Below are 26,501 nucleotides of genomic sequence, written 5' to 3' on the forward strand. Positions count from 1 at the left end.
GTTTTTCAGAATTTTGGATGAATATGAATACAATTTTATACATGTAATCATTGAATTATTATTGGTGTCTACTCTTTCATGACAATCTTGCTTTTAATTATTTTGAAACTATATTGCAAAGAAGAATTTATTGGATTAAAGGGTAGATCTGTTTTTGTTTTTTAAAGAAAACTTATATTTTCTGTAACAATTATACTTTACATTCTCACCAGTAGTGGACAGAACATGAATTTCTTCATTTTCCTTGACTCCTCCCCCTTTACATATCAGTTATCTTAAAAGGCATGAAGTGCTATTGGGGCTCTGATTTCCACTTTCCTAGCTACTTGTCATGTTTAGCATCTTTTCCTGTGTTTGTTTACTATTCGTATATATCTTCTATGGAAGTATTTTTTTGTGCCCATTATCTACTTTAGGATCATGTTGGAATTTATTGGTGTTGAATTATAACCGTTTTCTGAGACATTTGTAACTGTGGCTGGCTTGAACCCATCACGTACATGTGGATGGCCTAGAAGTTGCAGTAGTGATCTTACCTTTGCTGCCATCACACATGTGTACCCTGATCCCTAACCCAAGGATTATGTAAATTTTCTGTAGAGTAACATGCTATCCGATTGTTTGAAAATCGTCTGTCTCTTTTCATAGTTGCCTTTCTTGCTCACGACTCTGCAGGGTACTGGTGGTTTACTGATTTGCAGTTCTGTTATGTGTTCCTTTAGTGTCATTCCCCAGAAAACATTGTCAGATATGATACCATGAAGCTTGTCTCTTATTTTCTTCTAGGAACTTTATAGTTTTAGGGGTCTAGGTCTTAACATTTAGATAGTTGAATCATTTGAATTAATTTTTATATAAGATATAAACTCAGAATCCAACTTAAATGCTTGCTTATAGATACTATCTAGTTTTCCAAGCTTATTTGTTGAAGTAGCTATTCTATCTTCTATACCTGTTTTAATTTAACATAATTATATGTGTGTGTGCGTGTGTGTGTGTGCGTGCGTGTGTGTGTGCGTGTGTGTGTATAAGTAGCCAAATCATTTAGCTTTTGTCATTAAACATAAGTTGGATATTGAGATTTTTTTCTTATTCTTTTTGATCTTCTTAAAAAAGATATTTATAACATCTTTTAATTATGCTTATCTTTTTAAATTGGCATTTGGGTTTATGGGCATTCTGGTTTTGTCTAGTCTTTGGTATTGTGTGAGGGTAGTAGTGAAAAAACTTGTCATGTCTTCATTTTTGATAGTCTATCTTAGTATATGTCTAGAAGTGAAATTTCTATATATCTTGCCAATTTTTTTCCCTTCCACATGGATTAGATTGTTTTGCACTTTCAACAGTAGTTTATGTGAGGTTTTTGTCCTTCAGCAGCCTTTACAGCTGAACATATTCCAAGAAACCGCATATCTGTGATGGATGAGAAATGAAATATCACCATTATTTCATTTTTACTTTTTGCTAGGAACTTGCTCAATATTTTTTTCATAAGAGCCTTATGAATTTGTTTTCAAGTACCAGTTCATATTGGTAACTCTTACAGTTTTGAGTAACTATATTTATAAGTTTAAAGTATTATCCTAGTATATCACTTTTTTTTTTTTTTTTACTTTGCTTATGAGCCTATTAAGAATTAGAAGTTTTAGAAGAAGAGAGGCTGCCAGCCCAGAAAAAGGGCACATCAGGTAAATCTCCTGCTGCACAGGCATCAGGACTGGAGTCAGATCCCAGGAACATGTGCAATTGAGGAAAGGTAACCGACTTTACAGAGTTGTCTCTGATCCAGTGTGCTGTGCCAGGCGTGGCCACATAGACCTGCCCTCACCCCCCCACCCCCAATTAACACGAGTTATTATTTTAAAAGTGGCTGCCTAATTTAAAGATACTTTGTTTTTATTTGTAGAGTGGGCTTGAAAAATAAAGTTTATATCCTCTTCTCTATTTTTATATCTTGGTTATAATAGTGCTTGTCTGCTCAGTTAGTCTTTTTATAACTTTGTTCTGCAAGTTAATTCTTTAAAAGCTCTGCCAGAGGCAATGATGGGTGCAGCCTTAGTTAATTCAACTTTTCATTTTCCTCTAACTCATGAGTTAGATATGAATAGCTTTTAAAATGAATTGTGAGATTTAATTAGTGTAATGCAGTAGAATAATAACATGCTCCTAGAGACACATTATGTTCATTACGGAGCATGCGTTTGATGTCTGCTGTCGTTTGATTCTTCTCTATCATGCTTCTAGACTGAGTTAACTGTTTTCCACAAACCTGCTCATTTTGTTTTCTCTGAGGCTTACCGCTTTACTAGTTTCTTTATGTTCCATTTAAGAAGATATTTTTATATTTTATGACCTAATCTATTTCATTGTGATCTGAGGCTATGTAGTCTTTATACAAATAAATACATATAACTATTTCACTGAAAATACCTCCTTGAGAGCAAGATAAAACCTTTTAATTTTTAGATTGTTTGTTTAGCATATATTGTTTTAAAAAGATGATGTTACATACTGATTGTATTCTTCTTGCTTGCCAGGCCGTTGATAACTTCTTGGCTGGCTTTGTTATTCTGCCTGTTGCTTTATTATTCTAGTGTTTGCCCAGAGGTTCTCTTCTCATTTGGCACTGGTGACCATTTGATGTGGCCTCGATGATTAAGATAGCATTTGGCTGTTTTCTGGCATGTGCTCTGTATCTCTCTTGTGTCTTCCCTGCCTTCCTCCTGGGACCGTCATGTGTGTAAGGAGCCAGCAGAGCCTTTAGTAGAGCTGTGAGAGACAACAGTCCGGGGACTGGGTGTGCTTCCTGCTCCTGGGTTCACGCTGTAGATCTTCTCAGTGGACAGAACTGAGAAGGGACTCACTCTCATTCTCTGTGCGCCTGCCTCTCTGTCCTCTGTTCTCCTTTCCTGGTCTCTCTCTGCCTCCCTTTCTCCTGCTTCCTGGCTACCATCACCCTACTTAAAAGAACCCAAAGTTCTTGTGAATGTTACCCACTTTTATTACACAAAGAGTCATTTTAGGCCCCCCTTTTGCTTATTTGGAATTTCTTCCTCTGAGTAAAATTAATCTGTTCTCATTATCCATAGTAGATTGGCTTGTTTTCCCAACCTTAGTAGACTTCATGTAATTTAGAATTTCTAACACATACCTTGTAAAAACCAGTTAACACTAGGGTGCAGTATTCGCGTACAGTTCTTATTTATTTAGATTGTAGCTTTACATTGTCCAGTCCTTTGGCCTATTTCTGCTGTTTTCCATTCAGTGTCTTTTATGTTTCCACCTTTCTCATCTTATGCAGGAAGATTTGTAATAGAGTCATTCGCAGGACTGTACACCTCATCCAGATTTCCCTAGCATTCTGCTTAATTCATTATTTCAAACAATCGCGTTTAATAAAGGCTACCCTGTCATACTTGGATCTTAGGGTGTGACACGTTACTAGGTTCTTTGTTTTGTGTCTCTTACTGCAGTTTTACAGAGAGCCTTTCCCGCCTTTGAACATTTTCCTGGTGTGACTTTTGTAATCAACCCGGCTGCTGCACCGTGCTGAACTTCCCCACGATCATATTTGGATGTAGTACAGTAAATGGCATCTTATTGTGTTTTATCTTGTTTCCATTTGGTTAAACACAAATACAAAAAGCAGTTTCACCAGGTTGCTAAAAAACTTTTTAAAAATTGATTGTTTCTCAGAGAGGGTAGATTTAGGTAAACCCCTCAGGCCCCAGTTTTCCCATAGTGCCTAAGGCTGGCTACCCAGACTGACCTCCTGAAACTATGCTGATAACCAAAGAGAGAGCAGTAGGACTCTCCTGGTTCACCTCAGATGGTACGTTCTCAGTGCATAGTTAACAACTTTAGCACCTTTTTATTGACATGTTTTATGTGTTCTGTTCTGTCTACCGCATGGTGCCATGTGCATGTCTTAATGGGACCATGCTTATGAGCTGGTAGGGTGGCAAAGGCCTTTAGTCTCTGGGAGCCAGAGTCAGGTTGGTCTCTATAAACTCAAAACTAGCTTGATCTACATGGTGAGTTCTAGGCCCACCAAGGCTACATAATAAGACTCTGCCTAAAAAGGTAAAAAGAGTTTATTCCTTTTCTATCTGTGTTAGGGTTCTCTAGAGGAACAGAACTAATATAATGAATCCATATATATTAAAATGGGGTTTATCATAGTAGTTTACAGGCTGTGGTCCGGCTAGTCCAATAATGGTTGTCTTCTGACAGAAAGGCCTAGAATCTGATAATTGTTCAGTCCGTGAGGCTGGATGTCTCAGTTGGCCTTCAGTAATGTTGGAAGTTTGAAGAAGAAGGAGGTCCTAAGTCAGTGCAGGAGTGGCTCAGTGGCAGATGAATGACCTTGCCAGTGACAGTGAGGGAAAGCAGGAGAAACAGCCTTCCTTCCTCTCTGTCCTTCTCTGTGGACTGAAACACAGGGTGTGGCCCAGCTTTAGTGCGGGTCTTCTGACCTCCAGTGATGCAGGTCTAGGTGGTTTCTTTCCACCTTAGATAATTCAATCCAGAAAAGTTCTTCACAGATATGCCCAGCTGCTTGGCTTTTAGTCCGCTCCAGATGTCGTCCTGTTGACAACCAGGATTAGCCATCAGAGCCTTTCCTTCTTCTGTCAGTGGCTTATTTCTCACTGTGTGTTGGGCTCCAACATCTGCTGTCTCCTTAGCTTCATTCCCCACATGCTACCACACCTACCTTCCCTTGTCCATGGTCTTTTAGTAAGCTGCTCTTTTGTCTTGGAACTGTCTTCACTCAGGGTCATCCCGTTATACATGTTACAGACCCGCTAGACCCTGCTCGGAGGGCTCCACCTCAACACTTGCACTTACACACTTAGGCGTCTGCTTTAGTGGCATGCCTGTCCATTTCTATAGTAAAAGGTCTTATATTCCCCCTATAGTTTTCTTCCCTTTGCTTAGAAAGCCACTCACACACACCCCAAATTCTTTTAAATGAATGGGTAAAATCTCTCCCCATTTGTATTGCTTGTATTTGGAAAAATAATCTAGAAAAGTGATTTCTCAAACTTTTTTTTTTTGAAAAAAATAGTCTTCAAATGAAAACTTCTGTAAAACATATGCTTGCTGCTTCAACAGCTACACAACTACTTAATGAGGTAAAAAATGGGTCTCTGTTTGAAAATTACTGGCTAATCACTGCATTCATTCACACATCTTTCTTTGTTTTCATACAGAAAACAATCTTTTCTTTACACAGGTGAGGGTATTTCTCATGTCCACGTAACTGTAGTTTCTCCCTCAAGCCTGCTGACAGCAGCCTCTGAAGTTGAGGCTCTCTTTTCATGCCATGTGTGTCTTGCCTTGAGAAGGTTTATCGGACAGTAGCCGAAGTGCTCTCGGTCACTATGGAAATGTGAGCTCTTGGCACACTTCCCTGTCTCTCCATATGAGCAGTGCTGTGCCTACTGGTTCATTTAGATGTGGCCCATCCTTTAGATGTAGCCCACATTCAGTGTCTTTGCTGCTAAAGCCATTATTGTTTGCTGCCTCCATCAGCTTCACTTCCATTGACTTTAAAGCACCTGCCTCTTAATATGTGGATACTTAGCATGTATCCATTGTGTCCTGACTGTTAATATATGCTTAGCATGTATCCATTGTGTCCTGACTGTGAATATGTGCTTAGCATGTATCCATTGGGTACTGTTTGTGCTACTTGGCTTTCTGTCTGCACAGCCATTGCTAGTGTCCAAAGAGAGGAAGGAGAGAGGCAGCAAGGAAGAGAGATAGAAGGGGAAGGAAAGGATATGGCTCTTTGAAGGGGTTCAGTGACATATTCTCATGCAGTTCTGAGATGCATAATTCTGCATGCAATTGAGGGCTCAGATCAGGCTATTTCAATGTTAGCATTGTCAGGACAGTTTTGCCTTTGTTTTGCAACACCTGGAAGGTCACAGCATATGAGTCATTCTTTCATTTATGTTTTCTGAAACATAAAATGGCTTTTAGTCCACCTATAACCTGCAAATTAAACACATATCTTAAAAGGTATCTATGGTGAAGTTCAAGTTTTAGGTATTATTTTTACTACAGATTGTTTTCAGTTCTGTTTGGACAAGAAGAGAATAAAGCTTTATGTTCTCACATTAACATTCTGTTGAGCTGCAGCACTACCTGTGGTGTGCACTACTTGTGCATTTTCAGCTTGTTTTGCTGTTTTCAGAATGGCTTATAATTACATTTTTTTTTAATGAGAGCAGTTTCATGAATAGTTCAAAATATCAGGTAGGAAAATGTATTTCTGTAATTATGCATCAATTCTCGTGTTACCAAGTAATCATATCCTAATTTACTCCTAAACTATTTTAATAATTTTTTATTTCTCTAATTGCATTGTGTCTGTAATAAGCCTATTTCTTTCTGACAAATTGAAATGATCTTTATTCAGAATAAGGGATAACTACCTTCAAATTATTTTGTGTGAAATCTTTTCATAAGAGAACATCTACAGTGTTATAATTTCTGTTTTTGATGCTTAGAGAAGGAAAAGTAGATGCTGTGTCTTTAATGGAAAGCAAAAGGTTATCTTCTATGGCCTTTGTGTGTATGTGCTGATGTGAATGTAGGCAGCCAGACAGGCAGTGTGTGCAGAGAGACTAGGGAACGGCTACGGATCGATATGTGTGGTGTGAAGTGAATTAATGTGAGGCAGGCCGTCTGTCTGTCATGAGATTGTGGGGAACATGGAGCAGTGTTGGTCAGCACTGCACAGATCTGCCTCTAATACGTGCCTACCTTCTGCCTGAAATGCAATGGAGAGATTCACAACATTCCCTTATTGCTGGCTTTCACTTCACTCAAAGTAAATGTTCATATCAAATCATTGCCTCAAGTGTGCTTTAATTAGATCACGGGAACACCACAGTTGCAAGAAACTGATGAAATCAAAACGCCTGCTATTGTTCTGGATATAGTTTTCAATCTCACCGGAAATCTATATTTTATGAGAATGAGAAATATAATTTTTATTAACATTTTGCATGTTTTTGTTCTTCATTCTTAACAATTTTATCATTTTCTCTAATCCTTTGTAAAATTATAAAATTACAGTGAACTGAACTCATTTTATATTACAATATTAGTTAACATGCTGCATTAAAAACTCTTACAAGATTAAAGTCTCTTTGCTTGTGGTGATAATCACATGACATGACAGAATTTCCCCGAGTTCATTTCACTTGTCATTACTCAGATGTTGTAAACCAGTTGGAAAAAAATTCTTATAATATATAGGATATGAGATGTACATTTTGGCAGTAATGTATATTTTACTGTTGAAATTAAAAAATATATTTATGTGTCTAGATGTTTTGCCTGCACGTAACTCTGTTCCCTATGTTCTTGCCCAGCACTCTGAGGTCAGAAGGGGCATCAGGTCCTCCTTAACTGGACTCACAGATGTTATGGACCACTGTGAGTGCTGGCAATGTGGTTTCTCTGAAAGTTCAGTTCATGATCTTAACTGCTGAGCCATCCCTCCAGCTCCTATTGGTAGAATTTTGCATATAGTTTTAGTTTATTGTATTAAAGACCATATTTTTATATTAAAGAAAATATTTTCTACTAATTAAAAGCAACACATATTAAGTTAATATATAACTGGAAATGCTTGATTTTTATCATAGGTCTTTGACAATAGTAAGTGACCTTGGCTGTAGAAACCACAGGTCTCAGAGTCTTCCTCTCTATGTCTGTCCCTCTCTTCTGCTCAGCGCAGGGCTCCCCACCCCATTCTGTTGGAGGGAGACTTCCTTTTACTATTTTCCTGCCTCATTCTGGGTTCCATGGTTTTCCATTTTCTTCCGGAGTTCTCATTATAGATCTGAATGGCAAATCCTGCGATGGTAAAATGCACATTGTTGCATTTTGTAAGACCTGCATTTGTAAACTTACTCTTTCATACAATTACTGTATATCTTTCATTAGATCTCTTGCTACCTTTATATATTTATTTTCAATGTTTTCTTTCCCTTTAATACCTTTAATGTTTTTTCCTAGCGTAATTAATTAATATAATTTGTGTTATTGGATTGAAGTTATTCTCACTGTATTCTGTTCAATCCAATTTATTGAAATTTATGTCCAATATTTTGAGTATATTTGTCAAAATAATATTCAGTTTATTTTAAATGTAATTTGACATGTAAAATGAGTTTATAAGATAAAAGCAAAGAATCTTCATATAATTGATGGCTTAAACCTTTGTTTATGAATAAGCAAGTTTATGTGTATAGAGCTTATAAAATTCTTTTTTTTAATTTTATGCCTTGAAAAGCTTATGCTTTTATATCAGTAAAACACTAATTTTCTCTTATCTTTGTATTTCATTGGAAATAGTATTCCAGGAACTAGGAGGGTGGTTTAGTAGTTAAAGTGATTACTGTACCAACATGAGCCCCTGAGGGCCGGAGTCAGAGCTTAGCAGTGAGGAGCCCATGCTGTCCATGCAGTGGACCAGGCTTCAGATCCCAGCACCCCACCGGGCAACTCAAAGATCCATGTAGCTCTAATTTAGGGGTTCCGATGCTCTTTCAATCTCCATGGGCTCTAGAAACACATGTGGTACATATACATTCATATAGGCCTTATACTAGATCAGATAGAAATAAATCTTTTTTTTTTTTTTTTAATTTATTTATTATATGTAAGTACACTGTATTTATCTTCAGACACTCCAGAAGGGGGAGTCAGATCTCGTTATGGATGGTTGTGAGCCACCATGTGGTTTCTGGGATTTGAACTCAGGACCTTCAGAAGAGCAGTCGGGTGCTCTTACCCACTGAGCCATCTCACCAGCCCAGAAATAAATCTTTAAAGAGCATAAGAACCTAAACTAACCATGTACAAGGTGTGGCCATGGAAGCCTGTGATCCCAGGGTTGCTGGAAGCAGAGACATGTGCATCTCATAGGCTTGCTGGCCTATCCCAGCCAATCAGTGGGCTCCAAGTTCTCAGTAAGCCTGTATCAAAGATAAGATGCTCTGTGTGGGTGAATGGAGAGAGATAAAAGAGGAAACCCATGTTAAACTCAAGCCTCCACACATACATGCCTTTACAGGCACACCGATATACATCTTCACCTATGCACACACTGTATAAACACCGAAAGAAAATAATATTTTCTTACAATTTTCGATTCCATTTTGTGACTATTGTATCTTTTCGAACTAGTTGTCTACTTATAATTTACATGTAGTAAAATGTATCATTTTGGCTAATGGTTATGAACAATACGTTTGGTCACATTCAACTCCCACAAGCAGAATATAGTTGAGCTTTGTCTTTAAAGGTTGATTTATCAAATCTTTCGTTGTACCCTTCACCCCTGTGAGCCCCAGATCCTGTGATGTCTGTGTGCCTTAAGAGAGTAAACAGCATACATGTAAATATTGTGGAAAACAGGAGCAGCAAAGTGAGCTTTGGGGTTTCTAGCAATGCTGTGATGCCTTCCCTTGCAGATAGAGTATAAAGTGCTTAGCATTATCTTAAAATGCTATTGATCTTTATATGGCCTGATATTTTAAAGTTATTTCCTGAAAACAGACGGCAAGAGTGCCTTTGACGGAGGGTTTGAGAGTGTTGTGATTTGGCTGCCACTGTCTTCCAGACCATTTAAGGAGTCGCAGGGAGTTGGCTGCCATCACTGCTCAGAGTTATGGGGGTTATGACATTGAGCATATATTGGAAAAAATGGCCTCTCCTTCCCTTCTCAGTAACTACATAGTACTGAAGATTGTGAGGGTTAACTCATAACCGCATGTTCAGGCAGTCAGGAACATTGTTCAAATATTTTCATAAAGCATGCATTCTCGGGGTGATGATGTCATTTAGTTGGTAGAGCGCTTATCTCCTTCATCGGTCCTGGCACTGAGGTAATAATGGCAGGAATATCAGAAGTTCAAGGTCATTCTCAGCCACATAGCAAATGCCTGGCTATGTAAGACTCTGGATCAAAACAAAAACAAAACCAAGTGAGAAAAAGTCATGTATTCCTGATAGAAGAAAATTCTCGTGGGGTTTCACTTTGCTACTGTATGAATGCTCTATTAGTCTTTCTTCTTCCGTTTTTGGGGAGTACCCACAGCATACACAGAGTGGCATGGGGCGGCTTGGCTGATGCAGAATGTTAGGAAGCCAGATGGTTTTATGGAAGTATAATGCATTTTACTAACCTTTCCGAAACATACACAATTTGGAGAGCTTTTTTCTGTTCATACAATTGTACAATTGTGCAGCCACCATCACAGTTGCTTAAAGTGTTCACCTGAAAGTGATCCGCACCACTCAACAGCATCTTCCCTGACCTCTTCCTGCTCATTCGTAGGTCAGTGCACCGCTCTGCATCTCCTTCCTTCCTTCCTTCCTTCCTTCCTTCCTTCCTTCCTTCCTTCCTTCCTTAAGATTTGTTTTATGCATGTGAGTACACTGTAGCTGTCTTCAGACACACCAGAAGAGGGCATTGGGTCCCATTACAGATGGTTGTNANCCACCATGTGGTTGCTGGAAATTGAACTCAGGACCTCTGGAAGAGTAGTCAGTGCTCTTAACTGCTGAGCCATCTTTCTAGCCCACTTCTCCAGTTTCTATGTCAGCAGATTTCACCGTCTTAGCTGTTTGGGGTCATAGAATGAGGTGATTCCTTTAAGTTTCTCATGGGTCTATTGCAGCAGCTGTCAGAGCTCCATCTTCTTGTATTGCTGAGTAGCAAGCATTCCACTATATGACTATATTATAATTTTGTATCACTTTGAGCACTTTTTGGCTTTTATACATAATGTTGCTGTATATATTTATGGATTAGTTTTCATGAGGACATGGTTTCATTCCCTGGCAGTAACTGCTGGATCATATGCAAACTTGGTACAGTATTTGGAGTAATTGGAGCACTGCTCCCTGGTGAGAGTTGGAAGTTTCATATTTGGTCTCGGCACTGGTCCTGTTGAATATGTGATTTTTTAAAAAATTCTCTTCTTTTCTCGCCTGTTTCTTGCCTTTTTCTCCTCTTAATAGGATTTTTGCAGGGCAAAATTTGTTTTAATCCTGATGAGGCCCAACTAGTCAATATTTCTTCATGTGGATTATGCTTTTAATGTCAAGTCTAACCTTAGGGATCAGTGTTTTTTTTTTTTTTTTAATTTAAAAAGTTCTAGTTGTTTTATATTTTAAATTTAAGTCCATAATTGATGTGAGTTAATTTTGTATAAGAGATATGGTTTATTTGGGATATACTTTCCTCCTAATGACTTATACATACATAAGAGCTTTATCTCCAGTGTGGCAGCATTGAGAGATGGAGGAGCCTTTCAAAGGTGAGGGCAGCAGGAGGTTGATCAGTTATTGCTGATGTCTTCTGAGAGTGATTGAGGTAGTGCTTATGGGACCCCATGCTTGTTCTGTCTTCTAGTATCGTCATTTAATCTTTCATTCCACACTCTTGCTGTTATGATTCTATATACCACTTACCACGAGGTCCTCACCAGAGCCTCATCTCATAGTGCATGTCAGCACCAGGTCTTTGTTACTCCAGAGTAACCCAGTGGAATTTTATTAAACCAGAAAAAAGATGAAATTCTCCAACAAATGGATGGATCTAGAAATTATATTAAGTGATAATAAATTTAATAAATTTAAGTAGACTCAGAAAGACAACTATTACATATTCTCTGCCATATGGGCAATGTAGCTTGTATGGGTATACATACACACACATACACATACACACACAGAGAAACACACGAGAGGGGGCGGGCAGTCAGATGGGGGGAGGATGATGGGAGGGGGAGTTCATGTGAGAATAGGCCATGAAAGTAGATGTGTCAGAGGGAGGAGGCTGGGTGGAGTTTGTAGAGGGAGGAGGCTGGGTGGAGTTTGTAGTCTTTTCCGAAAGAGGCTTTAAGGTAGGTGCGTTGGTAGTAACAATGATCCAAGTTTTATCTTTTATTCTGTAACACTAATTGTTGTAGTTATCTTTTGGAATTCTCTGTATTTTTTACATGGGCAATTATTTTATCCTTGAATAGTATGCATAGTCAGTATTCTTTGGAGAGACAGAACCAGGATCAATAAGTGGGTGATGGATGGATGGATGAATAGGTAGGTAGGTGGATGAGAGGTGATTAACTAAGAGGAATTGGTTCATGTAATCAAATAGGCGAAGTCTCACAGTAGGTGATGTGCAGGGAGAAGCTCTGGAAACGTGTTAATGTTAGGGCTTAGTCTAAGTCTGAAAGCCCAGGTGGCTTAAGACCTATCTATACATGAATTCAGTCAACTGAGTAACCTAATGCAATTCCACACAGGAACAGTTGGTAATGTTCTTTCCTTTTCTTTCTTTTTGTCTTTTCTTTTCTTTTCTTTTCTTTTCTTTTCTTTTCTTTTCTTTTCTTTTCTTTTCTTGTCTTGTCTTGTCTTGTCTTGTCTTGTCTTTTCTTTTCTTTTCTTTTCTTTTCTTTTCTTTTCTTTTTTTTCTTTTCTTTTCTGTTTTGTTTTCTTCCTTTCTTCCTTCCTTTTTTTTTTTTTTTCTTGGTTTTTTGAGACAGGGTTTCTCTGTGTAGCCCTGGCTGTCCTGCAACTCACTCTGGAGACCAGGCTGGCCTCAAACTCAGAAATCCACCTGCCTCTGCCTCCTGAGTACTGGGATTAAAGGCATGTGCCACCACCGCCTGGCCCGCATTGTTCTTTTCAAAGTGCATGCATTTTATCTTCTGTTTTGATAGTTTGTAGAGTTTTCTTATATTTTTACATAGGCAAATATGGTCAGAGTGTAATCTTCATGTATTCCCAATTGTAGAGTGAGGGGGATTGAATTTTCTCTGTTAAATATAAATGTTAGCTGCAGGTTTTCCTAGACACCCTCAGTTTCTGATTTTCCTATAGTTCTAAAAAAATCATCTTTACAGAAGTGTCAACTTTTGACAAATAATTCCTATGATGGCTTGATTTTGTTTAGCTCACTCTTTGGATTACACTGTTTGGCTTTTAACCTCAGCCAGATTTGTATCACTGAGGTAAATTCTTCTTGACCACATTTTATAAACCTTTCTATATATTGCAGACTTACTTGTTTAATTTATCAACTAATTTCCCTTCCTACCTCCCCTTTCTCCCTTTTTTAGACAGGGTCTCTTACTATGTAGCTTGGTGGGTCTTGAACTTTCTGTGTAGATCAGCCTAGCCTCCAGGTCACAGACATCTATCTGTTTCCTGAGAACTGTGATTAAAGGCATTCACCATTATGCCTAACCCACATTTGTTTATATTTCATTAAGGATATTTCACATTCTATTCATGAAATATCTTAGTTCGTAGTGTTTAGTTTTTATTCCAAGTTTTATAACCCCCTTTTCTGAAATACATCCATCAAAGAGCCACTGTAAGTTTTTAGAAGTATGTGTTTACTCTGTAAACTCTGCCTACAATCCTGAATGTCTTCAGCGGAATGAATGCCTTGTACAGCTCTGGGCTGGCTTGACAGCATTCACACTGTGTTGTATGAGAGTGAGTCTTCATGTCTGTGCTGTGATGTTCTCTAAGACTACCCTCCTTGTCCTAAGAACTCGCTTCCTAGCAAACCTTGTAATGAAACGATGTGGGGTGTCAGGCCAGAAGGTAGGGAACTTAACAGTGTCATTACGTTGAGTACTTTGTCTCGCTGGTTAAATAGGATGAGTGTAAATGGTTTCCTTCTGATCCACTACTTTCACTTTCACTGAATCTCTTCATTTCATAGGAAAGGAAAGTGCTAGTGATCATCATGTCCAGACTGTTCTTTTTGATATCTCCATTCCAGTCTCTCTGATTATTTTTACAATTATTGGCTGTTAGCAAAAAATGAGAATGAGACTTCAAAGGTTATATTTTAATTCAGTTATATGAAAAAATGATTTTTGATTTTTTTTAATCATTTGAACAATGTGTCCTTTTAGAGATATGTTTTTTTTTCCTTTTTATTCCCCTCTCCTTGAGTTTATTTCTCAGGTAGATAGTGTTGATTAAGTAATTAATAGTTTTCTAATAAAGCCTTCCTTCATGCTAAAATTGATCTTTTGAATTCAACAATAAATATACTTTATAGAGTGGTAACACCATCATTTTCTGTTCACTGGGGACCTTTTTTTTTTTTTTTGGTATTATTGCTGCCTTTTTCTTTCCTTTAGTTATTTACCTCCTTTGCGTCTTCCCTCCTTCCCCACACTTTAAAGCGACTCTGATTAACTGATGCTACCACAATGGTATTCTGTTTCCCATAGTCACTCTTTAGGTCTATGGTCACTTAGTAATGGGTTCAGCTTGACATCACTCATAGTGGTGAATAAGTTAAGGGTCTTTCTCTCTGGTGCTTTTGGTAAGCCTGGGAAATTGTGTAAGACAGTATACCTTAGAAAAGAAAAGAAATCCCTCAGTATCTATAGCATTCAGTTTGAAAACATTTAGATGGCTGCTATTTAAGCAAATATTAACATACTTCTTTTAAAAACTTGATGAGAAATTTCCAGTTCTATAGTAACCATGATGGACTATAAAGTCTACTTTCCATTGCCACCTTAGAAATAATACGGTAAATGTATATTAACACCAATATGAATGTGATAATTATGTTCCCCATCCCTGATTCTGTCATAGCAGGAAATATTTTTCTTTGGAGGCAGTGCATGTCTGCAAGCACACTCCTTCTTCATCTTCACCTGCCTGCCATCCCCAAGTATGGGCATATTAACATAGAAGAGAGTAACCTTTCAATTAGTTCTTACTTTACATTGTTTGTCTAATTGCTGCATTAGTCTATCTAAATCAGGTAACGTAAGTGTAGCAAAAGTGTTGGTGAAAGAAACCAAATAAAAATGTTAGGTTACATCAACATTTTGTATCAGATTTTCTTGGATGTTGATTAAAACTAAACACAGGACCTAACTATGCACACCCACCCATATTAATGAGCAGCAGAAATGAATGGTGTATTCCTTTATTTGTTTATTATTATACATGTCAGGTGTTACCTTTTGAGTAAGTGAAGCTTTACAGGTCGCCCTCATCTCTTCCATTTTGTAAAGTGACATCTTGTCACTCTTATCTTTGTAGCTGGTGTCACGGCGGAAGCCATGCAGACTATGGCAGCTGCTCCAGATGCCTCGGGCCCAGAAGCCAAAGTCCAGGAAGAAGAGCATGACCTGGCGGATGATGACATCACTGCTGGTAAGCCTGGGCAGAGGAGGGGTGTGCTGGAGCTCACAGCCTGGTTCAAACTTTTCTAGTTGTTTATTGGTTGGGGTTGTGTCTTGTGAGGGAAGGAAGGCAGGAATATTCATTCATTCATTCATTCATTCATTCATTCATTCATTTTAAAGTTCTGATTTTATTCCCCTCCCAGTCAACCCTCCAACTGTTCCACATCCCACACCTCCTCCCTGCCCCCCTGTCTCCATGAGGATGTTCCCATACCCCACCAGACTTCTAAACTTCCTGAAGCCTCCAGTCTCTTGAGGGTTAGGTGCATCTTCTCTGACTAAACCCAGACCGGGGAGTCCTCTGATGTGTATGTGTTGGAGCCCTCATATCAGATGGTGTATGCTGCCTGGTTGGTGTTCCAGTATCTGAGAGATCTCCAGGGTCCAGGTTAATTGAAACTGCTGGTCCTCCTACAGGGTCACCCTCCTTTTTCCCCTAATTCAACCACAGGGATCAGCAGCTTCTGTCTATTGGTTGGGTGCAAATATCTGCATCTGATTCTTCCAGCTGCTTGTTGGGTCTTTCAGAAGGTAGTCATGGTAGGTCCCATTTTGTGAGTGCTCCATAGCCTCATTAATAGTGTCAGGTCTTAGGGCCTCTCCTTGAGCTTGGTCCCACTTTGGGCCTGTCGCTGGACCTTCTTGTCCTCAGGCTCCTCTCCATTTCCATCTCTGCAGTTCTTTCAGACAGGAACAGTTATGGGTCAAAGTTTTGACTGTGGGATGGCAACCACATCCCTCACTTGATGCCCTGTCTTTCTGTTCTACAAGTTCCCTCTCCCCAATGTAGGGCATTTCACTTAAGGTCCCTCCCTTTGAGTCCTGAGAGTCTCTCATCTCCCAGGTCTCTGGTACATTCTGGAGGGTTCCCCAACATCCTACTTCCTGAGGTTGCCTGTTTCCAATCTTTCTACTGGCCTTCAGGGATTTCAGTCCTTTTCCCCCTCCCAATACTGATCATGTTCTCCTCTCTTCCCCCCTCCCCCATCTCCTTTCCTTCCCATGTCCCTTCCTCCCCCTTGTGGTTGCTTTCTTCTCCCTTCCAAGTGGGACTGAGGCATCCTTACTTGAGCCCCTCAGCTTGTTGACCTTTTTGAGTTCTGTGGGCTGTATTTTGGGTATTCTGTACTTTTTTTTCCCTCCTTTCCTTTCCTTTCCTTTCCTTTCCTTTCCTTTCCTTTCCTTTCCTTTCCTTTCCTTTCCTTTCCTTTCCTTTCCTTTCCTTTCCTTTCTTTTTTTCTAATATCCACCTATTAGTGAGTACATGCCATGCATGTCCTTTTGGGTCTGAGTTACCTCACTCAGGATGATATTTTCTAGTTTCATCCATTTGCCTGTAAAACTCAGGATGTCCTCGTTCTCAATAGCTGAGTAGTATTCCATTGTGTAAATGAACTTCATTTTCTGTATTCATTCTTTTGTCGTGGGTCATCTAGGTTGTTTCCAGCTTCTGGCTATTGAAGTGGAATCTTTGGTTTGGTCCAGGGTGGCACATGTCACCGTAACAGTGAGCCTGTGAGCTGGGCCCTTCCTTTTCTGGAAATCTTTTAATTGTGAAACTGGGATCACTCCTAAAGCTTTGAACGTGTAGAGGAATATACATGTCCACTAAGCTGTGAAAGGCTCTGCAATTTTAAGATTGAATTCAAGAATGATTATGCTGTAGTAACAATGTATACAGTATAGACTTCTTAAGAAATACATAGATTCTTTACCCTAAAGGTAAGCAGTGAATGCTATTTTTAAAGTTCCTCACTTTGAGTGGCTGTCAGCTACTCTAACCTGTGTTCCCTAGCATGGAACCAGACAGGAAAGTTTACAGAGTTCACATATGACGTATTTAGCCTATCTTTGAATCATTTTGACTAATTTTAATTGCTGACTCTCCACATTCATTGTGCTCAATTTCTTTGAATGCACTGAGGATAAAAACAGACTGAATAATTTTATTGAAATTAAAGTGAGATTTTTTTTTGATGGTCTTTTTGTTTTGTTTTGGTTGTTTGTTTGCAAATGCATAAAAGTAGTTGAAAATATGACTAAAATCTCTAATTATTATTAAAAGTGAGTAAAAACTAAAAATTAAAATAATATATAACCAGAAAATAACAGTAAAGTTTTTGATAAAATAAATGGAAAGTAGGATGTTACTTCTTTCATAGCAATATGTAGCAAGTCTGTTACTATTAAGTTGAGAGAGCTCAGTGTTTTCCTTCGATTACTGAAAAGCTTATGTTTTAGAGCTGTACACTTAGGCAGTGGCTTTGAATAAGTTTTGCCTAAATAGGGGAGCAACAGATTTTCCCATGAGATGAAATGATGGTGCTTCCTTGTTACTTTTTTTTGTTTGTTTGTTTTTCGAGACAGGGTTTCTCTGTATAGCCCTGGCTGTCCTGGAACTCACTTTGTAGACCAGGCTGGCCTCGAACTCAGAAATCTGCCTGCCTCTGCCTCCTGAGAGCTGGGATTAAAGGCGTTTGCCACCACGCCCGGCTTCCTTGTTACTTTTTAATACAAATTTTTATTCTTTGAAATTATAATTGTAGCATTTTCCCCTTTTGTTTTCTTCCCTCCAATGTCCTCTACTTGTTCTCTTTCAAATTCTCTTTCAAATTCTTCTCTGTTACATATATATATACACACATACATATATGTGGGAATATATGTATATATATTTCTAAATATATAATTAGAGCCTGCTTAGTCTATAATGTTACCTATGTGTGTATAATCGTCTGGATCATACACACTTGGAATTGGATTACCAATTGTTTTTAACATGGAAGTCTTCTGGTAAAAATATCATCTGATTTAAATATAAATGCTGTGAGGACCCTCCAAATTTTCAGAAACCATTTAGCATTTAAGAATACAGTTCCTTTCAATAGCAGCTAAAGAAAATTTGCAGATGCTTTTTAAGTAGGAAGAGACTTTTTAGCTCCTTTTTATTGCTTTTTAAAAACAGTGCTCTGGATATGTTCTGTCTTAAATACCTAGAAAGCTAAAGGCCTTCCTTGTAAAAAGTAAGTAACTGTTTAATTTCTTGCAAAGGAGAACTTTTCAGTAGTAGAACAGATCCGTGAATATTCTTGAATAAAGATCATTGTGATCCCTCAAATAAGAAATTAATTAACAATTTAGATCACACAATAACAAACTCATGAGGTTGTATCAAAGCTTTTGACTATATTCTTACAAGTTTAATGCAGTTTTAATGTAAGTCTCATTTGGAGAATTAATTTGTGCTGCCTACCATGTATTTTAATCTGTTTAATTTGGCTAAACATGTGTGACGAATGACATTTGTCAGTTGATTTATTTGCTTCACACCATGGGTACTAGAAGCAAGATTGTTCAATATCCAGAGACTTTAAATAACCAAAAAAGCCTTCGTTAACATGTTGTCAGAGCAGCAAGCATGCTACCGTCTTGTGATCGTTCAGGCTGCCTTTAGACTGCGTGACTTGATTAAGCTGTGGTATAGATTTTTGTGACAGTTTAGAAGAAAACCATATTTCTTTTTATTGACTGGAATCCTATATAAATTGCATTATGAAAAATATGGTAGATGCATCGAGAAAAACCCGTTTTGAGCACAGTCTTATTTTGGGATGAGCAGCATTGTGGAGTCGCAGCACTGCAAAAACAAAGGCTATCCAATATTTGTGAAATAAAGCTCAGTTAATATTTTTGCTTATTTTAAAGAAATTGCTAATAATACATTTTCATGATATACCTAAAAATTATGTAATGACATAATTTGATGTATGTAGGTTAATGTGGGTAGCTATTTAATTTTATTTTTGTTGTATGTATCTGAGAGTTATTCTTAGAAGTAATTTGACTATTTATCAGTTGAAATACAAAATATAATTTCCTATTTTGCTAAAAGCAGGACAGTTGTCTCTGAAATGATAATTTTGACTGAGAATGGATGAGGTACGAATATTGTTTTAGGACATTGAAAGCTGAACCTAGTGGCTTTTGTTAGTGTTTGCCTCACAGAGGTGAGGAAGCACGGGAAAGCCTCCTAAGTGTGGGGTGTGATCAATGGAACTAATTAAGTGTATTTGAAATGAAGAGTACTTAATTGGAAGAGAACAGCTGGAAAAACTGGGAGAAAAATATTGAGTCTTGGTGGAGACGATTTAAACCTTCGCCATGTCATTTAAACAATATGCCGCTGCTATTTCTGTCTTTCTTTTTAAAGCCAATACCCGTTGATCAGCACTGCAGAGCAATGCCTGTGTGCCTGTGAACGCTCAGATTTACTTACTGTTCCCCTTAGCGGCCGTCACATTCTTAACTATGTGCCTTAAATTACATATCACGTTTATTTTGGTATACTAACATTTTTATGTACAAAATATTAAAGCTTATTTTTACATGAATTTTATATCATATAGTATACATGGGAAATGTGCTTCCTTGATGAAGTTACCTCAGGGCTACCAATATTCTATATATTGAAGATCTTTTGTTTTAACCAATAATATTATTAAGGTTATTGTCCTATATACTTTCCTTAGCATTACAACCTATGTAGGTATACTATATAGTCTGTATTGTAAATAATGTTCTTTTGGGCATTGTGGTTTTATTTTATTCATTTGTTATTCGTGTGAGCCTTGCTCCTGTTGATTCAGAGGGCCTTCCTTTCTTAGTGTCTTCCACCCCCGCTGGCTCGTGTACTCTTCCACCTTCTCCTCCATGAGACTTCTGAGCTCTGACAACTACAGCGTCACTGCCCTGAGAATGCTGGTGACCTTTGACTCCTCTCCCTGTGAGATGTTCAGTTTGTCCTTATTATATTAAGTAGGAGACAAGGCATTAGAGACACGTACAGTGATTTTCTTAGAGAGATAAATGTGGTTATGAGTAAAGCCCTTTTAGTTTGAAATTTTAAAAAGCTGTGTAAAACGTCGTAACACTTGGAAGATCTACTGCTCCAACCTCAATTAGGATGCTTTTTTTTTTTTTTTTTTTTTTGTATCACGTAGATACCTATATAAAGGAAAAGTTAGCCACACAGAATGCTCACTTAAGAATCAATCCTGCTTCATTGAAAATTTTTTCTGTGGAGGTCAGTTTTTAATGAGCTTGCCCCTATTAGTACAATTATGTCATATAAAGCCATAATAATACTGGTCTTATAAAAAAAGAAAAAAAATGTAGTGATCCAATGATCCCTAGTGATATTCTGCTATACTCGTAGATCAGGGCCGTGCTCAGCTACCTATCACCAGGGAAGCTCCCTCCTGCAGCAGATGGCCCACAGCCAAACATTATGCAGAGTGAGAGACCTTGGAACACTCAACAATAAATGGAATGTCCCCATCAAATCCCTCCCTGTCAGAGTCTGTTATTTTGATTCCATGGAAACATTTAGTCATGAGTAAAAGTAGTAATTCTATATATTTTACTTTGAATAGAATATGGAAGTCTCACTAAGTTTGTGTGTGTGTGTGTGTGTGTGTGTGTGTGTGTGTATGTGTGTTGTGTATATAGTATTGTTCTTTAGAACAAGTCACTGAAAACTAGGTAGCAATACATTTCTTCATGGGACAACACAATAAAAATAATAATTAAACATATAATGTGCAAGATGAGGCATGCTACAGAAAAGGGGTATAGAACAGTAGGATAAATTAAAATGCTAAAATTCTTTATGAGTCAAGAATTGTGTGCCCGAGTCTTATAAAATCATTTTGAAATAGATACTAGTATTGTCCTTATACATAAATGGAGAAATAAGCTTGCAGACAGCATTTTTGGGTCTTGTGCTTGACAGCTAATAGTCATAGAATCTAACAGGAGCCCCACATGATTGACAATTATTAACCTGTTCTGTCTCACATTCTCAGTGAATGATTGATTTAGTAAGATCTTTCTTTCTTTCCTTCCTTCCTTCCTTCCTTCCTTCCTTCCTTCCTTCCTTCCTTCCTTCCTTCCTTCCTTCCTTCCTTCTTCCCTCCCTCCCATGTGAAATGATACCACAGACTAGCTGTATGCTTATGGTACGTATCCTGTCTCACTGCTTAAGTGAATGGAGAGCAACAGGGGCTGGTTATGTAGCTCAATGATAGAGTTCTTGCCCAGCATGCTTAAAGCTTCAGGTCTAGCCTCCAGAACCATAAGAAAATTGAAGGTAGGCCAAAATACTGTCTCCTTTGAGAAAAGAAAAAAAAAAAAAACCCACGCATTTCTTCTTTAAAATTTCCAACATTATTTAGAAGTACTCTTATAAGATTGCAAATAGAAACATTTTTTGTTGCCATTGCCTTTTTTTTTTTTTTTTTTTAAGATTTATTTAATTATTATATGTAAGAACACTGTAGCTGTCTTCAGACACTCCAGAAGAGGGCGTCAGATCTTGTTACGGATGGTTATGAGCCACCATGTGGTTGCTGGGATTTGAACTCCGGACCTTTGGAAGAGCAGTCGGGTGCTCTTACCCACTGAGCCATCTCTCCAGCCCGCCATTGCCTTTTTTATTACTTATGTGTTAAACAGAAAGCTCATTGTTCTCCCTGGTTTTCTGAAGTCATCACTATAAAACTGACACCTTAACAAATATTCATGTATTAAAGTCTCAACATGTCTGTTAAGATAAAGCTGAAAAGAATGTCTGGTCTGAGACTAAATATTGATTTGCTCATTTTACTACTTACTAAAGGGCCTATTCATAATATATTCTTACATTTTTTTTTTCTGATTAAAAGATGGGAAATTTGCCATGTTAAAGTCCAGATAAGCTGCACTGGGGGAAAAAAGAGGAACATTAGTTATTCAGTGATCAACATTACTTTCCTAACACCAAAAGAGACTCTGTAATTAGCGAGAGTTATTCCTGTGTCCTTTGCCTCTCTCATTTTTAAACTTATAATTGACAGTGGAAAAGGAGTGTCAGGAGGACCAGATCTATGTAACTCTTTTAAAACGCTGTCTGCTCTTTTATTTCTTAAATTAATTTTGCTTAGTGATTTTTCCTTTTCCTTTAGAGATTGTAGTATAATTACATCGTTTCCTTCTTCTCTTTCCTCCCTCTACACTCCCTCTCCTACACTCCCTTTGTTCCCTCTTTCAAATTGATGGCCTCCTTTTCATTACTATTTATTAGGGGTATATATGTGTATGTCTATACATATGTATCCCTAAGTATAACCTGCTCATCTGTATAAGGTTACTTGTATGTGTGTTTTCAAGGCTGATGGAGAGGTACTGGATAGTCAGTGCCCTGGAGAGGACTACTCCTCCCACTTTGAGCATTCCTTAGTTGCCCATGATACTTTGTGCAGTGTTGAGGACTCATGGCCTACCTGACCTACCCCATCCACTTTGTCGAGTGTTATCTGTTGGTGTGACCCTTGTTCATCTCATGTTTAGGCAGTCCTGTTGGTGAGGCTTTATAGGTATAGCCTCTGCCATTACTAGGAAAGCCAATCTCAGAACAAGCTCCCTTCCTGTCAATCTTTCCACCATGTTTCCTGAGCCTTAGGTCAGGGAGTGTTTTGTAGATGTAGCCATTGAGACTGGGTTCCCCAGCTCTGCATTTTGGTTGGCTGTGGTTTTCTGGAATGTTCTCTTTGTGGCAAAGAAAACTTTCTTCGATGAGAAGTGACTCATAAATCCCTAAATTGCCGTAAACTGCCATTGCCCATTCTTTTAGCTTAGACCTTTCCCCTGAAGTATCCCGTGTTCCGGCTCCTGTGCAGATGAGTGAAGCCCTTGGTTCTCACTATGGGGTTTCTGAGGACAGATACTAACAGAAGCTGGGATGCTGTGGGTTTCTGAGTGGAGAATCTGATTCCAGATTATTTTCCTTTCTGCGCTTTACTCTTAATCTGAGTAAGAGAATACAAATTAGAATATTTATATTTTAATGCTTGATTTCGCCTTCAGCTGTGTATTAGTGGATAAACACAGTATTTCTAAACATGGTATTTGACAGTTTCTGAGAAGACTCACAGCATGTTATGTGCTGTTATGTGAAGTAAACATTACTTTTCTCACATATCCCTGTTTTGAAATCTAATTTTTTTGTTTTAGCTACCAGCTGCACGGTAATGATGCTCACATCTGCATCTGCAGCCCCTGGGATGCCTCCGCTGAGCACTAGGCTCTATTTTCTCTTCTCGCCTGCATGTCCTGTAGACACTATCCAGGCCTGGTACCTAAAGCCTTGTCCAAACAAGCTCTTGCTGTTCCTTCCTGGAGTTTACGTCCTTTCTATTTATACTCAGCCGAGGGCATCATTACTGGCATAGTTATGTCCAGCAGTGCCCACCCATAGTTGGTCTAATTTTTACAAACTGTTTGCCTAATTATCCCATTTCCTAGAAATATACTAGGCCTAGATGCTTTTTTTTTAAAAAAAAAAAAGTATTATTTGTATTGTTCTGTTCTATAGCTTCCTCCTCCGTTCCTTCCCTTGCCCACATCCACCTCAGGTCTGTCTTACTTGGAGAGTTTCAACACCTGTGCATTCCTTGTCACTCTTGTTAATTACTGGTAAGTGCTGGCCACTGGGGATAACAGATATTCCAAAGACTTTCCTGAGATATGGAGAGCCCTTCAAGGAGTCGACTTATCTCCATAGTTATCAGCTACTACAGTACTTAGCTTAGTTCCCCAAGAGTACCAAGAGTTCACTCTGCGAGAGTCTCTCTGCCTCAGCTCTCTCATATAGGGGTGATAGTCCAAGATTCCTTACAAATCCTTCCTGCCTCATAGCCATCTTTGTGAGTCCTTCTGGGTCAGCTACATGGGCTTTCCCACTGTTGTCTGTACTCTTGTAGAATAATATCATGGACTTTTATATATTTAAGCATTTCACTTGCCTTTGAGAGCCATTCAGTGCTATGTGATTTTTAAGCTTTTTTGCATTTCAAGCATGAGTCAATGCCTAGATATGTGACGCCTCCTTGATAAATTGTTTAATAACTAAATAATTGAATTAACCTGGAATTTTCCTTCATTTGAAGTAGCACTCATTACATACTATATGCTTTGTAAATGTATAGATTCATATACATTTACTCTAGTCTTACTTTTCTTACATGGTATATGCATCTTTTCTCTACCCCCCACTCCCTTCATCTTAATTGTTATTTAGTGACTCAAAAAGTATTTGTAACAAACTGGTGAGGGATTTTGGGCTATTTCCTGACAACTTTTCTGTATTGTAAAGAAAGAGACTGGAAACATATTAGAGGAGAGTTAGCCGAATGGAGCTAATCGCAGTTGATTTGATTTTTATTAAAAGTATGTCTTCTCTTGGAAAAGATATTTGCAACATTAGGAATAGCCTGAGATGTGCAGGATTTTATTGGGGAAAAAAGGGACAGGAAAAGATAGCTGAAGACTGGGTGGCTTGTAACTGAAGTCCTGCCTGATGTGTGTGGAAGGCTGAGCAGCTGCTGCGGGTCATCAGGCAGAAAGAAGTCTGTTTCCAAGTACCCTCTTCCCAGCGTGGACTGCAGGGACTTTCCAGGTTTATTGTTGGCTGAGGTGACAGTTCTACTTCCATGACAGGCAGTGAGTCTGTGTTTGGTTGCTGCCTCTTCTCCTCCACTCTGTGCATTCCCAGACTTTGCCATGGTAACTGCTACATGACCATTGGATCTGGCCCTGTCAAGGGAATGAAGTCTCTTGTTAATTTCTTAGTCAGAGGTTAGCAGGATAGCCATGTGTAATCTGAGGATTGGAAGCCTACTGCAGAAGAAGCAAGGTGGTTTGTGTAGAGGGAAGAGGTGTGGAAGTGGGCTGCCCCAGGAAGCATGTGGATCTGACAGAAAGTCTGCTAAATATATGACCCTCAAGAGGAGATACCAAGGTACACCTGTGAGTATGGAACTTACAGACACTAAGAAACCTTGCTTTCTTAAGTCTGCTGAAGGATGCAGTCAATGCATGTAGACGCTTCAGTTTATTTGACTAAAAGACTAGCCCGAGAGTGTTTCCTTGAGGAAAGTGTAGAATATATGAAGGTGGGCCAGGATAAATGATGTCATTAAATGACATTTAAATGTTTAATTTCTCAGTGAATAAATTTTAGGCTATTATAATGAGTAATCTACTTAATATTGATGTATTTTCCCAAGAATGTGTTTGTATGTTTAAGTGAATTAAAATATTACAAACCATCAGAGGTGCTGTAGCATGAATTATTTTAAACAACGGTTGCCTTGGCACCAGATTTTTCTTAATATTTTCTAGACAGACCCAACCTCATTCTGATAGGCATTGTTATTTTTTAAGTGTAAACATATAGGATATTTGTATGTAAGTCTTTGAAAAGGTTTTGCCTCAGTTTATATGTAATCAATGCAATTGTAGGAAACTTACATACACTGACACATTTAACAATAGGACTTAATAACACCACAGTCGACTGGATTCTCTTAAGACCTAACATGTATCAGACTGTGGTCTAGGCTTTTTAAAAACTTTATAACAACCCATGTGACACATCTTCATTACCACTTTATTTGACAGAAGAAGAAAGTGAATGGCGGCTCACTGATAGGCAATGGTGAAATGAAGATTTGAATATAGGATGCTTGCCTCTAGATTGTAGACATTTAATTGGAAGGAATTTGCCTGAAACTAGATCATTAACTTTACAAGAGAAAAAGGAAACATATATTTATTCTATCATATATTTTCTTTTTATGTGATACGGCAACTTTAATTTTTCATTTTAATCTTAGTTTACCTTTTTATATATCATGGGAAATGTTTTAATTTTTTAAAAAGTCTTCCTATTTAATAAACACAGATTCAATACAGGAAATATTTTTGTGTAAATATGAAACTATACAAATATGCACACCAAAACATAAACATGATTGACTTGTATGTTTAATTGCTTATTCACCTTTTGTTTAGCTTTGGGGAACCACAGAAATTGTTAATTGGATAAAATTGTAGGAGAAATATTTAAAGGGAAAAAGGCTCTTGCCCTGTGAGTGAATAATCTTCAAGAGGAACTTAAGTTTGTTCTTTGTGAGCTGTGAGATGCCTCAGAGAAGGAACTGCACTGTGTCAGGTGCCCTCTCTATTGTGTATCTGAATGTTAGGTGAAGCACCCTTGTAATTGATATCAAGCCCATATGACCAAGAGTCGTAATTCATGAAAGGAATGACAACAGTGTCTATAACTCACAGGCTTCATGTTACAACTGTGAGTAATACTTCTCCCGCACAAGCCATATTAAAGGGAGAAGGAGGTCTTCA

The 26,501-nt window shown here is 38.2% G+C and overlaps 1 protein-coding gene across 2 annotated transcripts in view; it reads left to right on the top strand.

Annotated features, from left to right (window-relative positions):
- Wdr7 (WD repeat domain 7) overlaps window positions 1–26,501 on the top strand; it is a 277,721-nt gene that overhangs the window by 101,721 nt on the left and 149,499 nt on the right. For both annotated transcript variants that reach the window (XM_021215119.2, XM_021215120.2), the window contains one exon: window positions 15,118–15,231. In XM_021215119.2, the coding sequence (XP_021070778.1) occupies window positions 15,118–15,231 (114 nt within the window). The remainder of the gene's footprint in view (window positions 1–15,117; window positions 15,232–26,501) is intronic.

Source organism: Mus pahari, chromosome 15 (genome assembly GCF_900095145.1).
Source record: "Mus pahari chromosome 15, PAHARI_EIJ_v1.1, whole genome shotgun sequence".
In the NCBI taxonomy this organism is placed as follows: domain Eukaryota; kingdom Metazoa; phylum Chordata; class Mammalia; order Rodentia; family Muridae; genus Mus; species Mus pahari.